This window comes from Pocillopora verrucosa, chromosome 8, assembly GCF_036669915.1.
Source record: "Pocillopora verrucosa isolate sample1 chromosome 8, ASM3666991v2, whole genome shotgun sequence".
Lineage (NCBI taxonomy): Eukaryota > Metazoa > Cnidaria > Anthozoa > Scleractinia > Pocilloporidae > Pocillopora > Pocillopora verrucosa.
The window spans coordinates 18,112,361-18,124,172 of NC_089319.1; the positions used below are offsets into that span (position 1 = coordinate 18,112,361).

The following is an 11,812-nucleotide window of genomic DNA, read 5'->3' on the forward strand; positions in this document are numbered from 1 at the left end:
GGATGGTATCTTGTTTATTCATAATTACACACCAAAACTTGCATTCCGTTGCTTTGCAAAGTTCATATTTCCATGTTGGTATTACTTTAAACCACAGAACTAGAGAAAGAGGCAAATTTATTTTTCATGCCACTCTACCTTAGTCCTTACACCTTTCTCTTGCAGCATCATTTTTTTTCCACTGATTTCGGCTTTTGACTCGCACAACGGACTTCGTCGAAAACGAGAAACCGCTTGTAGACTACGTTGTCATTACAGAGTTTAAGAAACGACGACGGCGACGCCGTGGACAACGTCGGTTAAAAAATTACTTATATTTTACCTACGAATCTCGTGATACTCTGAAGCCGTTTAGTTTGTTTCTCGCTGTCAAAGCTATCTCGAAACTGAATATGGAACACAGCGTTAAATTAGAAATGTAAATTTTAAAAAATCAGCCAGCTGAGGACGCAAAGCATTTACAAAATTTACAACGTGCACAGTCATTGTTCTTCCCGTGAAACTTTTTGTTTAGTGACGTTCCCGTTGCCGTTGCTGTCGTGATTTTCTTAAACTCCTTGTTAATTGTCAGTAAAGCCAAAGCAAAGCATTCTCCACTCTCAGTGAACTATTTAAAAATATAGAAAGGTACGAATGACAAACCTAAAACTAGAAATACGAGAGACGAAGGAGAAAAGTTCGGGTGGGTTTTTTTTGTTTTTACGGCACGAGTCTTCCACATCTTACTGTCCGTGGTTGGAGGGAAATAATGGCAGAACTTAACTGACGAAAGGAAGCTAAAAAGCCGAGGATAAATGTATTATTTTCCCTTCAATTCAAGTGACGCGACTGGCTTCAAACGCAGGAAACACGAGTAATAAAGTCGCAGCTAATAGTTTTGAACATATAAATAGTTGGAATAATAGATTGTGCAGGGTCGCTAAACCAATCACTGAACGACTTAATGTACTGTACTGAAATACCAATACCATTCCAGAGTACTCACGACAGTGAACTTAAACATTCTTGATTTTATTTCAGACTGCAACCGTAGTCTGTAATAAATATGATAATAGTTATACAATGAATATTTCAACGTCCCATACCTCAATTCTCTTAACTTTTTCAAAGCTTCCGTGCAGGCGTGCCTCACGAAGAACGTCACACAGTTTTTTGGTAGTAGCTTCCTCGCCGAAACGTCTTTTCCACCTCAGTAGACCTTGGTACAAACTCTCCTCTCTTCCACCCCATATTGTTCACTCACGCATATGATTCACGCAAATATTTTGCGGATCTCCGGCTCCTTGAGACCCATTTTCGATTCGCAGCACTTCCTTCCATTTAGCACCGATTTCCTCGCAGTATAGCAGTGGAAATGGTCTTCTGTTGCTGGTTGTTCTGTCACTTCCCCGCGAGGCTATATCGCAGCTGAAAGATTCTTTTTGATTGGCCCAGGAATCTGCTAAAAAAAACATTCATCGATACCCACAAATCATTGCTTTTATGTTAATCTCTTTCGTAAATGCGCAGACAAGCTTTTTCCCCCATTGTATTCACCCCAGTCGGCTCAATCCTACCACGGGATGGCATTCCTCTCAGTTTAACTCCAATACTCTAAAGTAATTTTCAGTTGAGCATCGAAGGTAATCAGATGTATTTCGCTCTGTGAGTGTTCTGGAAAATTCGCGCCTCTCGCTCACCAACTTTACTCTCGGCAAAGGAAACTCGTCCATCAAATTGTTCTTATTTACTCGAGTTTCCCGTTTTCGTACATCCCAGGAATATCCAGAAATAATCCAATCCTGTGGTCGTGAATTTTGCCCTTCAAATGATTCTTCAAACATATAGAAATGCGAGAGAAGCACGTGTAATCCTTCCATGGAGACCATTTTGGCTCACACTGTATAAGATTTGGGCCTAAGACAGAAAAACTTTTCAGTTTTTTTTACAGTTTAAAGTGATAAACTGTGGTACTACGTGGGTGGTGGGGGGGGGGGGGGGGGGAGAGGGTATAATTGGTTCTATTAACTGAGTTGTTTTGTAAATTGGCTGCCGTAAAGAGTTTCTAAAGCTGAAGTTTCGAGCTTTATTACACCCATTTTGAAATCACTAGTGGTCCCTGTAATCTGATTGGCTGTAATTGACGTGATTTATTCACGAATCGCACCATTTTTTTTATTTAAATCGCACCTTTTTCCCAGGCAATGAGGAGGCAACACTAAGAACGAAACGACCAATCAGATTTCAAGACTTTTTTAAAGTAACCGATCAAATTGCAGAAATATGAAAGACAAAGAGTATCATGAGGCAAATTTTGCAACTTTTGTTTCCAAAACTCTTATTTTTTCCCCCCAAGAGATGGATGAATTTTCAGACCGGCTCAGTACGGCATCAATAAAATGTTTGAACTGACCAAGTCCTGTATTTGGGCGATTTCAAAATGGATGTAATAAAGTGGTAATTGAACCTCGTGTCGTGTAATTTTGGTCTGAAATCATACTTGTGATTTCAAATCGAACTCGCGCTGCGCGCTCATTCGATTTTGAAATCACGCGTATGATTTTAGCCCAAATTGCACTCCACTCAGTTCAATTACCATTATTTAGCCCTTAGGATAACGAATCGATGTCACTAACCCATTGAGGTTATCGTTTCTTGGCTTTCATTGATTTCGTTCTCCTCTGATGGCATTGTGATAGAAACTGCACCCGCAAACTCACAACCGTTGGAAGATGTGCCACTCTCAGAATTTCGGACAAAATTCTTTCGACTTGTCTGTTGATTGAATAACAAACAAAATGAAACAGAATGACTTCGATGACACATTGACTCATAACTAAGTCCTAAACCATCCCACAATTGCTACGTACGCGACTCCCGTTCGATTACTGTCGGTTTACTTCACGAATGATTAACAATATTCACTTATCCTTCAGGAGATGACCAGTTTAGTATAATTGTTAGGGTGACTATCAGAGGTAAAGAGAGGTTTGGTGCTTGGTTAATCCGTAAAGTGCACTTGACAGTAACAAAACTGAATGAAACGAGATATTTATTTGTAATGGTCGTGTCAACGTTCGTTTGCTAGAAAGCGTTAAACAGGCTTTATATGTTTAACAATAAGCCAATTACGACCAGTTAAATCCGAAATGTTTAGCGTTACTTCGATAACCTTCTGGTGCGGGGTGACTATAGCGAGATACAACGCACTCCTTAGCAATTATGCTGACATACCATAGGGTGCGACTGTTTTGCGATTCATCACATGTAGGCCTCGACTGATAGTCAAACGACTGGGAAACGAATGGAGAACGATTTTTGTTGGTTTGTGAGAGCAGTAATACACTAACACAGGAGAGGTAAAATGGTTTACGACTGGGCAAATAATTTTATACGACTTGGGCACAAATTAATGTCATTACAGGAACAGGAATGCTGAATTACGCGAGTGTTTTACGACTTCTGTACAATAGTGTACTTCACCTGTCGCGGTGAATACCCTGGGTAAAGATAAATTGAATACTCTGTTGGGCTGTCCTCTTGATTAAATTTAAGGTTGCATGAAAATTCTTTCACTCCTGGACGTGCTGGTCTAACTGCAAAATCACAGGCGTCTTTGGCACGGAATCCATTGCGATATGCAGTGTCGTAGTTGTATTTCTACAAAGAAAGGTTAAAACGTATTACCTTGCGTGGAAACTACTTAACTTATGGAAAGAGAAGTGAATCATCCAAGTGTTTCTTTGTTATCATAAATTCTTTCTCACTCTCCAAGACCTTGGTCAACTCCGCGCATAACTTAATAACTGAGGTCATGGGAAAACATTCCGAAACAATTTTTGGCGAGAATGAGTAGTCATGATACGAAACACGACACGCTAAAGTAGCATTAGGCATTTGTTGTGGGGTGGAGGGGGAAGGGAAAACGAGTTTAAAGAAAATCTAAGATGACGTCATGTAATATCTGCAGTGTCCAGCGGTTATACCATAAGATCTGTTAGAACTGCATGTTAAATCTGCTCAATACCTGTTCACTGGGAGTCTTATCCAGTTCCCAACCGTCTTCAAGATCAGTAAGCTTCACAATCACATCCTTTTCATCGTCGTACATCTTAAACGGTTTCTCCTTTGATGATCTCGAGCCAGGAAAAGACTCTTTCTCCTGCGCTTTCACTCGCTTGTTAAATAGGGATGTAAACCAAAGCATAAAAAGCGTCACTTAGGATGTTTTAAAATAAATCTCTACAAAAATCTAAATCCAAATTTAACAGTGGAACAAGTTGTACAGAGTCGACTCGACCCAGACCTCCCTCCTTTTCGCGACTCGACCCAAGCCTCCCTCGTTTTTCACTCCTTCGCTATTATCGCACCGTTTACAGCTACTATTTAGCATTTCTCTCAGGTTTACTAACTGAACGCCTGGAACAGGCTAGCAACAAAGAATCGTCTGGAAACACCCAGGCTCAAAAAATATGGTAGATGTAGGCCCCAGCTATTGAGTTTTTAAGGGGGGAGGGGGAGGAGGAGGGGGAGGGAGGTAGTTCGCACTCCTGCACCTCTTCCCTAAATCTGTCCTCTGAGCTTGATTGAGCTCATTATGCTATACTTGACCATTTTAGCTGAGTACTCGTTTTGCGACATACCTTCTTTGAATCCTCATTATCACTGTAAATGTAGAAGCGTAGGTAAATTTTATCACTTCTCTGGTTATGTCTGCTGAAGTAAACAGTCGCTCTCTTCCTCTTTGTTCCGCCACAGGCGAACACGCTCCAAATGGAAAATTTTCTAGTCTTGATGTGGATAGAGTTCTTTTTCACTGTAAACCATGCTTTGGATTGGCAGTTTTTTTCTGACGCTGAGGGAATTTTCTCCCATTGTAGCGGCCCTTTAACATAATTAATTTGACAGCGTCCTCAGGTACCAGACATTATATATGGGGGGGGGGAGGGGGATTAGTTGCCAGTGAAAGGGGGGGAATCATACAAATATTATAGGGGCCTATGGGAGGATTAGGTAATTTGTATCTTGACACAACCAAAATTCCTACCCCCCTTCCCTACCTACCTAGATGATAAATAAGGACTCGTCTCTATGTAACTGATGTAGCCACCATAAATGCGAGAATATATACATATGGATATGCTTAAAACCTGGAAAAATGCCTTCCTAAGCTATTTCTAGGATCGTTGTAACCTTTGGTCAAGTCAGTATAAACAGCCACTGATTGTCTGAAAATGATCTTAAAACCGGATCATTGTGTCTGTTAAAACCTTACAAAAACATCACTAAAATTAAAAGAGTGTTCCGGTACCCCAAGCTCGAATAAACTGTTTACATTCTTGGGGTGATGAGATTGTGCGACAAATCAAGTCGGCCATAATGTCCATATTGTTTGGTCGGTTCAGCCCAAATTCAGCACTCTAATTGGTTCCGGGTTATATAACCCTCCTGTACCACTTCCATTTGTGCGTAAAAGCGATTTTTTTAAAAGTGCTTTTGCATAGCGATTTACAGTTACCTTTTGAAGATGGCTCACATCTGTAAACCCTTATCGAATCCTTCCTGACCTCGTCCAAGCACAGATCATGCGGAACAGTGATTTCCACCGGCTTGAGCAAGGTAACGTTGTGAGGTCCACATTCGACAACGGGGGAAATAAGTGTTCCTTCGGGCATATCCGGAATGTCCTGCAACAAAGTGGAGTCATCCTTGGGCACGCGGAAGAAAAAACGCTGCTTGGTGCCCTCTTGAACTGCTCCACTCCCTACAGTAATAACGACATCAGAGTCCGGTGCGAAAAGCTTTCCACCAGAGCTGTCGAACGTGGCCTCCGCTTCCGTTATGTATCCAGGGGACCTATAGAAAACAGGGTCGATTATCATAGAAAATATGAGGGAAACTGTGATTTGGACGTCCCGTTATGAGGAGAAAATGTGACTAAATCGACCTCAGTGTTAAGACAACTTAGATAAAGAAAAAATAAACTTACACAACTCGTTTCCCCACTAACCCTGTGCCAGTTCCATCAAATTGAGAGGTATGATGAACATCTGCGACCACAAGATTACTTTGAAAGGTAGGCAAAGTGTCCTGAGCTGGGTTGTTGAGATTTGGTAGAGAATCTTCTGTTTCATCCTCCTGACTATACTTTGATCTTGTGGGGCTTTCAGTCTATCAGTTAAATAAGCAGTAAAAATCACTCTCTGAAATGGCAACAAAGTGTTCAAGGAAGGTCAATATTGTGGACGAACCCACCATTACTATACCTGTTCTGTGTAAGCTCCTGTAGCGCTTGATATAGAAGCCCCATCACAACAGTCCGACGATGCCACACAGCGTGGAGGGCGTATGCAGTTTGGACGAGGACAAGCGAAGCTACTCCCTGTAAGTAACAAGACATTGCGATAATTATTTGAATACCTTAATAGCCGCATTTTTGGCGGAATATTCTAAAATAATCTTCAAGACGCAGACGAGAGCATTATTCAACAATATTTTTTAGCTTCAGGCAAATGGCTGTTTGAGTGTAATTCCTCAGGTGCTTTTGAATTCTGTTGTAAATTCTTTCTGCTGTGCAACAAAAGGTTTAACAATATATTTACGATGTTCTTAAGTAAAGGATGACCTCTCCATACTTGAACACATCCAATCTCTACTGGATATCATGCTCTACTGGATATACCTTTCCATACTTGAACACATTCGTACTTCTACTGGATATCATGCTCTACTGGATATACCTTTCCATACATGAACACATTCGCACTTCTACTGGATATCATGCTCTACTGGATATACCTTTCCATACTTGATCACATTCGTACATCTACTGGATATCATGCTCTACTGGATACACCTTTCCATACATGAACACATTCGTACTTCTACTGGATATCATTTTCTACTGGATATACCTTTCCATACTTGAACACATTCGTACTTCTACTGGATATCATTTTCTACTGGATATACCTTGCCATACTTGAATACATTCGCACAGAAATACCTAGATATACCTATAAAGGGCGTGAGTAGAGGTCTCGGGGGTAAAGGGGGTCTTAGGGGGTCCTGCATTACTTTCTTAGAATCATTGGGGGGCATGCCAGGTTTCTGTTATCGTTATTATTAAAAATTATAAATTTAAACTTTGGATTCGGTGTCTTTTTACCCATTGCACTCAAGTGCTCATGCGCACGTCAAAAGTGACGTACCCCATACCATGCTCACCAAATAACCTAACATAACTAAATCCCTCAGCTGCAAGACAGGATCAATATCAGTATCTGGGCAACTGCCCACCTACCTCTCCCCTACGTCGGGTTAGGGGAGGGGTAGGTGGGCAGTTGCCCAGATACTGATATTGATCCGCAAGATATCCAAATCATTTACCTTTGGTTTTCTTCTGATGCCTCCATCGCTTGATTATTAAAATCATCGCCAAAGCAGCAACGGAAACCAATATCACTACTATCACTAGCCAGTTTTGAGAATGTTGGAACACACCCTGGTCAGATTCATGGTACGGGGCTCTGACTTCATTTTCCTCTGTTGGAGGAGGGAAGTCAACTTCTATATGTCCGTTGTCACTGGTGACCATTAATGTCGCTTTGTTAATATCAGTTCCTGTAAAAAAATTATCGAAAGGGACCGACAAAAATAGATGATATATCAGAGATATTTTGAATATCCCGTTTAGAATTACACAGACACATGGTCGAAGTAGCAACCTGAGTGTTAAGCGTCACTGTCAGCGCAAAAAAGCTCGCAGAAGTTCTTAACACTAGTTGTTGTCATCTGGTTTCCTAAAAAATTAACGGATTATTGTCCACCGGCTTTTCACTTCTCCTTTGAACATCTAAAGAAATGTGAGATGAACTTCTTTGTGAAGTTCAAATGAATTTCTGAAAATCAACAACTCCCCCCCCCCCGCGCCACCTTTGTGCCTCCCTCGCCGACTCAGGAGACAACGCACCCAACCACCCTGGAGCGGATGCAGAAATTATTGTTGGGGGGATCCAAACTTTGATTAAGAAAAGACAATTTTTCTTTTCCGCAATAGGGTCCAACAAACTGAGGAGGACAAAGTCAGTTAAGCCTTACCTAGACTCCACCTGGTATTGCGATGTCGATAGGATTCTGTGCTAAGTTCTTCATCCATTCTATGATTGATGTACATGGCTTTGACGCTCTTAGAAGGTGAAACAGGTGATGCTACACGCGTTGTCGTTGCATCTGTTCCGTTTTGACGGGTGTTTCGCGGTGTACGACTCGGATAGCTCCCATCATCTCCTTGAATTTCAAAATTTGTCGGTTTTTTAAAGTAGGAAACGGATTTTTCTGTCGGGCGAGATGGAGGTCGACGTTTTGAAGGAATATCCGGTCGGAGTGTAGGGTCGATGATTTCTCCCGCGGGAAAAGTAATGGATTTCTCGACGCTCCGTGATGACGATGATGAGCTATAAAAAGCAGAACTAACCAAAATTGTTCCTTGGTCTACAGCACTAGTGGGCTTCGTAGAGAAGAAAACACTTGAAGGCGTTGGATTAACAGAAGGTAACGCAGATACAATGATGTTAGCGTTGACATGTTTTTCGACGAATGCAAGTCGATGCTGAGACTTGGGGTTCTTCCTGCCATTTTCCCAGGGATTAACCTCCTCTCTTAGAACAAAGAAACTATCCTTGAGCTTTTCTTTCTCCCTGATATTGTTGCGAAAAGAATCAACTGCAAAACAGAAAAATGAAACGCATGATAAGACACAACTGGCGTGTAACATATCTCAGTTGCCATCACTTAAACTTCTCATGTCAAACATTCAAATACCTAAGAAGTATCAGAGCACTTTGCAACCGAAAAAAATCTTCTAGTTTTCGAAATTTTCACGAGTGTCTGAAGAATCATGGAACAAAGATTTCTTTTGCCGATTCCTTTTTTCACAACACAACCGTGTCTTGATATGGGACCAGTCATTTTTTATTCAGAGGGGGGGGGGGGGGGGTTTGGAAGATTCTGGTTGTGTCACTATAAAATTTACCTTTTCCCTTCTTAAGGCTCCGAAATATTTTTGTGATTCCTCCCTCAACTTTCCATAGCCCCCCCCCTTTATGCTCCGCTGTGCGACAACCAATACCCCCTTCATTTCCCCTAAAAACCATGTGATCCCCCCCAAGAGAGTTCTCCCTCCCTGGCGTTAACCCTTTAACTCCCATGAGTGATCAAGATAGAATTTCTCCTTACAAGATCAATACAATATCAATCAGATAAGTGATGAGAGTAAAGAAAAACATCAATTTGGGGATCCAATGCTAAATTCTCTGAACTAACATTAATAAGAATTTTATGGTTGACAGTAAGGAGAATTACAAATTTGATCTGGGAGTTAAAGGGTTAATTAACAACTGGTCCCAATAATCAATTCCATTCTGGTTGGCACCTTCCGTAGGCATACACAACATAACGGCCCTTGGGTCAACCCCCGCTCGTAACATCTCACAACAGAAAACACCTTTCAGGCTGAAGAGGGCACTTATTTTAGGTCTTTTTTGCACCGTTTATGGAACGTTTGATTGCAGGAAAAGGAAAAGTCGTTCTGACTTTGGAAAGAAATTCAACTATTACCTTTAATTCCGCATTCAACTTTACCATAACTGCTGAGGAAGCTCTCGGGAACTGGACACTTAACACAATCAGTGTCTCTAGTCTTTTCACAAGGCCTGAACACACCGAAGCCTGGAGGACATTCCCTGCATTTTACACAAACGGTATTCGACGTTGAATTACAGGGATGGGACTTGTATTCATTGTGACCACATCTGGTGCAGCGCTTGCATGTTCCTCGGCGAGAAGGCTTATCGTTGTATGTTCCTTCAGCGCACTTTACACATCGTGACTCTTCATTTAGAGAGCAGACTGTAAAAGATCCTGCAGGGCATTTCTTGCAGGAAGGACTGGACAACTTGGGATAACTACCGCTAAGCGACTGTAAGAAGACAGAAGGGGAACAACAACAAAGAAATCAGTTTGGATTACACTTTGTTTACCGGAAAAAAAAGGAACAAAAAGCACAAAATGGGGGAGTGGGAGGAGAGGGGGGGAGAAAGATGAAGAGGGAGGGGAGGGGAGAGGGGGAGGCTCCTTTTCTACATGTCTATGTTTACGCCAGCTTAGCTAGCTTCTAAGATCAAGAAAAAGCAAACATCAGTTTTGAATTCAGTTGGTAGTTTGGATTGTTTTATCGATTCTTATTCATTAAAAAGTGACTTTTAAAACTTCGAACAATAGCACTCAGGAGGTACGATCCTAAGCAAATTCTTATACTAAGTAATAACAGCTTTGCGGTGAGATAAAAACAGTTTAATTTGAAGAAATTTTATTTTACCTTGAGCAAATAACATTTTGTACCAGAGGTCTCAAGTATCGAGCGTCTAGTCAAAACAACATTACATTTGCCGGCAACAATATTGTGATATTTGCCCTTACGTTTTCCTCTGGTATCAAATATTTCGCTTTCAATTAGTCTTCTAGCTTTGATGGTATGTTTGGTTGATAACTATTTTTATCTTGCGATTACTACAGTATTCATGCTTTCGACTTCATGGAATACACGTTTGCTTACAGATAGCGAAGATCATCTTTGGTGGTAATCGTCACTAACTCATGATGACGATTACAAACAAAGGAAGCTTTTGCGTAACAACGACCCTTCCGCTTTCGGTTTCGAAGTGGACAAAGTGCCTATTCATCTCTCAGAATGAAAATTTAATTCTTGTGGACAAAGGCAAAATCCAAAACGCCTTTGAAAATGTGCCAACTAAGGAAACAACTGTTTCAGTATTGCACACAGAGACAGCAATCAGTTCAGCGAGATTATTTTTTATCGATTTCGTTAAACGCTGTGAAGAAATAAACTCACTGAAATGATTGCTGTTGCTGTGTACAATACTGAAACAGTTGTACCCTTAATTACCACATTTTCAAAGGCGTGCCAAACCGGCAAAACCTAAGTCCAATTGACATGACAACGAAGACTTCTCTTTAACATTAAGCTTGTCGGAAGCAATCGATTGGAATAGGATGATTTACTCCTAAGTTTACAATGACAGCTCAGATTTCGAGAACCGTTATGGCGATTCCGTTCTGAGAAGCGCCAGTTAGAAATATAAAGTATGCAGGTGATGAAAGACTGATTTAACAAACAGTCCTAACATACATATCAACCAATATTTCCAATATAGATATGTTAGAGGTACTTACACTGCTTGTGTTGATTCCTATAAATGTGAAAGCAACAAAAAGAACCTCGTACACCATTGTAGAGACTGCACGACGCGCAATATGTCTTAACGAATCGGCGAACTTGATCCCCGTTACGTCTTCGCCTGCCGGCTGCGCGATCGAGTGCCTTTAGACAAGACTACAATAGAAATTCGTCGCTCTCGTCAGCTTGCGTTTTGATTACTTGGGTAGATACATGAGCGAATGCGTAAAAAAAATACGTATTGTGTAACTTTAATACTTTTTTTTTTTAAATTAAACAAACTCTTCTCAAACTTAGTGTCAATATATTCGGGTTTTTTCCCTAACGTGACGTGTTTATTATTTCCCCACAGTGGTTAGCGGAGGCAGAGGAGGGGGGGGGGGGGGGGACGACGGGAGAGGAGGAAAGCTTGATCTATTTTGATCGAGAATAAGCAACCAATGATCAACGATGAGATGAAAAAAATTCGAACAGATCAGTTTCGGAGTAGGAAAGACAGTTAACCATTCCTTTTCAAGGGGGAAAGTGATAAATATTGGCATTCAAGTAGGTTCATTGAACAATGACCAACCGCAT

At 41.1% G+C, this 11,812-nt stretch overlaps 1 protein-coding gene across 1 annotated transcript; it reads right to left on the reverse strand.

The window, feature by feature from the left end:
• Positions 1-1,235: 1,235 nt before the first annotated feature.
• Positions 1,236-11,479, reverse strand: LOC131795447 (uncharacterized). The gene is made up of 12 exons (XM_066171188.1): positions 11,233-11,479; positions 9,598-9,958; positions 8,080-8,703; positions 7,369-7,602; positions 6,246-6,361; positions 5,990-6,150; positions 5,498-5,835; positions 4,623-4,864; positions 4,007-4,156; positions 3,463-3,639; positions 2,616-2,754; positions 1,236-1,438 (listed from the first exon to the last, which is right to left on the reverse strand). Exons 1-12 carry the CDS (start codon positions 11,287-11,289, stop codon positions 1,236-1,238), a joined length of 2,802 nt encoding a protein of 933 aa, XP_066027285.1. The 5' UTR covers positions 11,290-11,479.
• Between the last annotated feature and the right edge of the window lie 333 nt (positions 11,480-11,812).

Excerpts from the sequence above, each read along its gene's own strand:
- LOC131795447 (XM_066171188.1), bottom strand. The coding sequence starts at position 11,289 with ATGGTGTACGAGGTTCTTTTTGTTGCTTTCACATTTATAGGAATCAAC. Across the intron at positions 4,865-5,497 it reads ATGTGAGCCATCTTCAAAAG|GGCCGCTACAATGGGAGAAA; the intron begins GTAACTGTAAAT and ends ATTATGTTAAAG. Across the intron at positions 3,640-4,006 it reads ATAAGACTCCCAGTGAACAG|AAATACAACTACGACACTGC; the intron begins GTATTGAGCAGA and ends CTTTCTTTGTAG.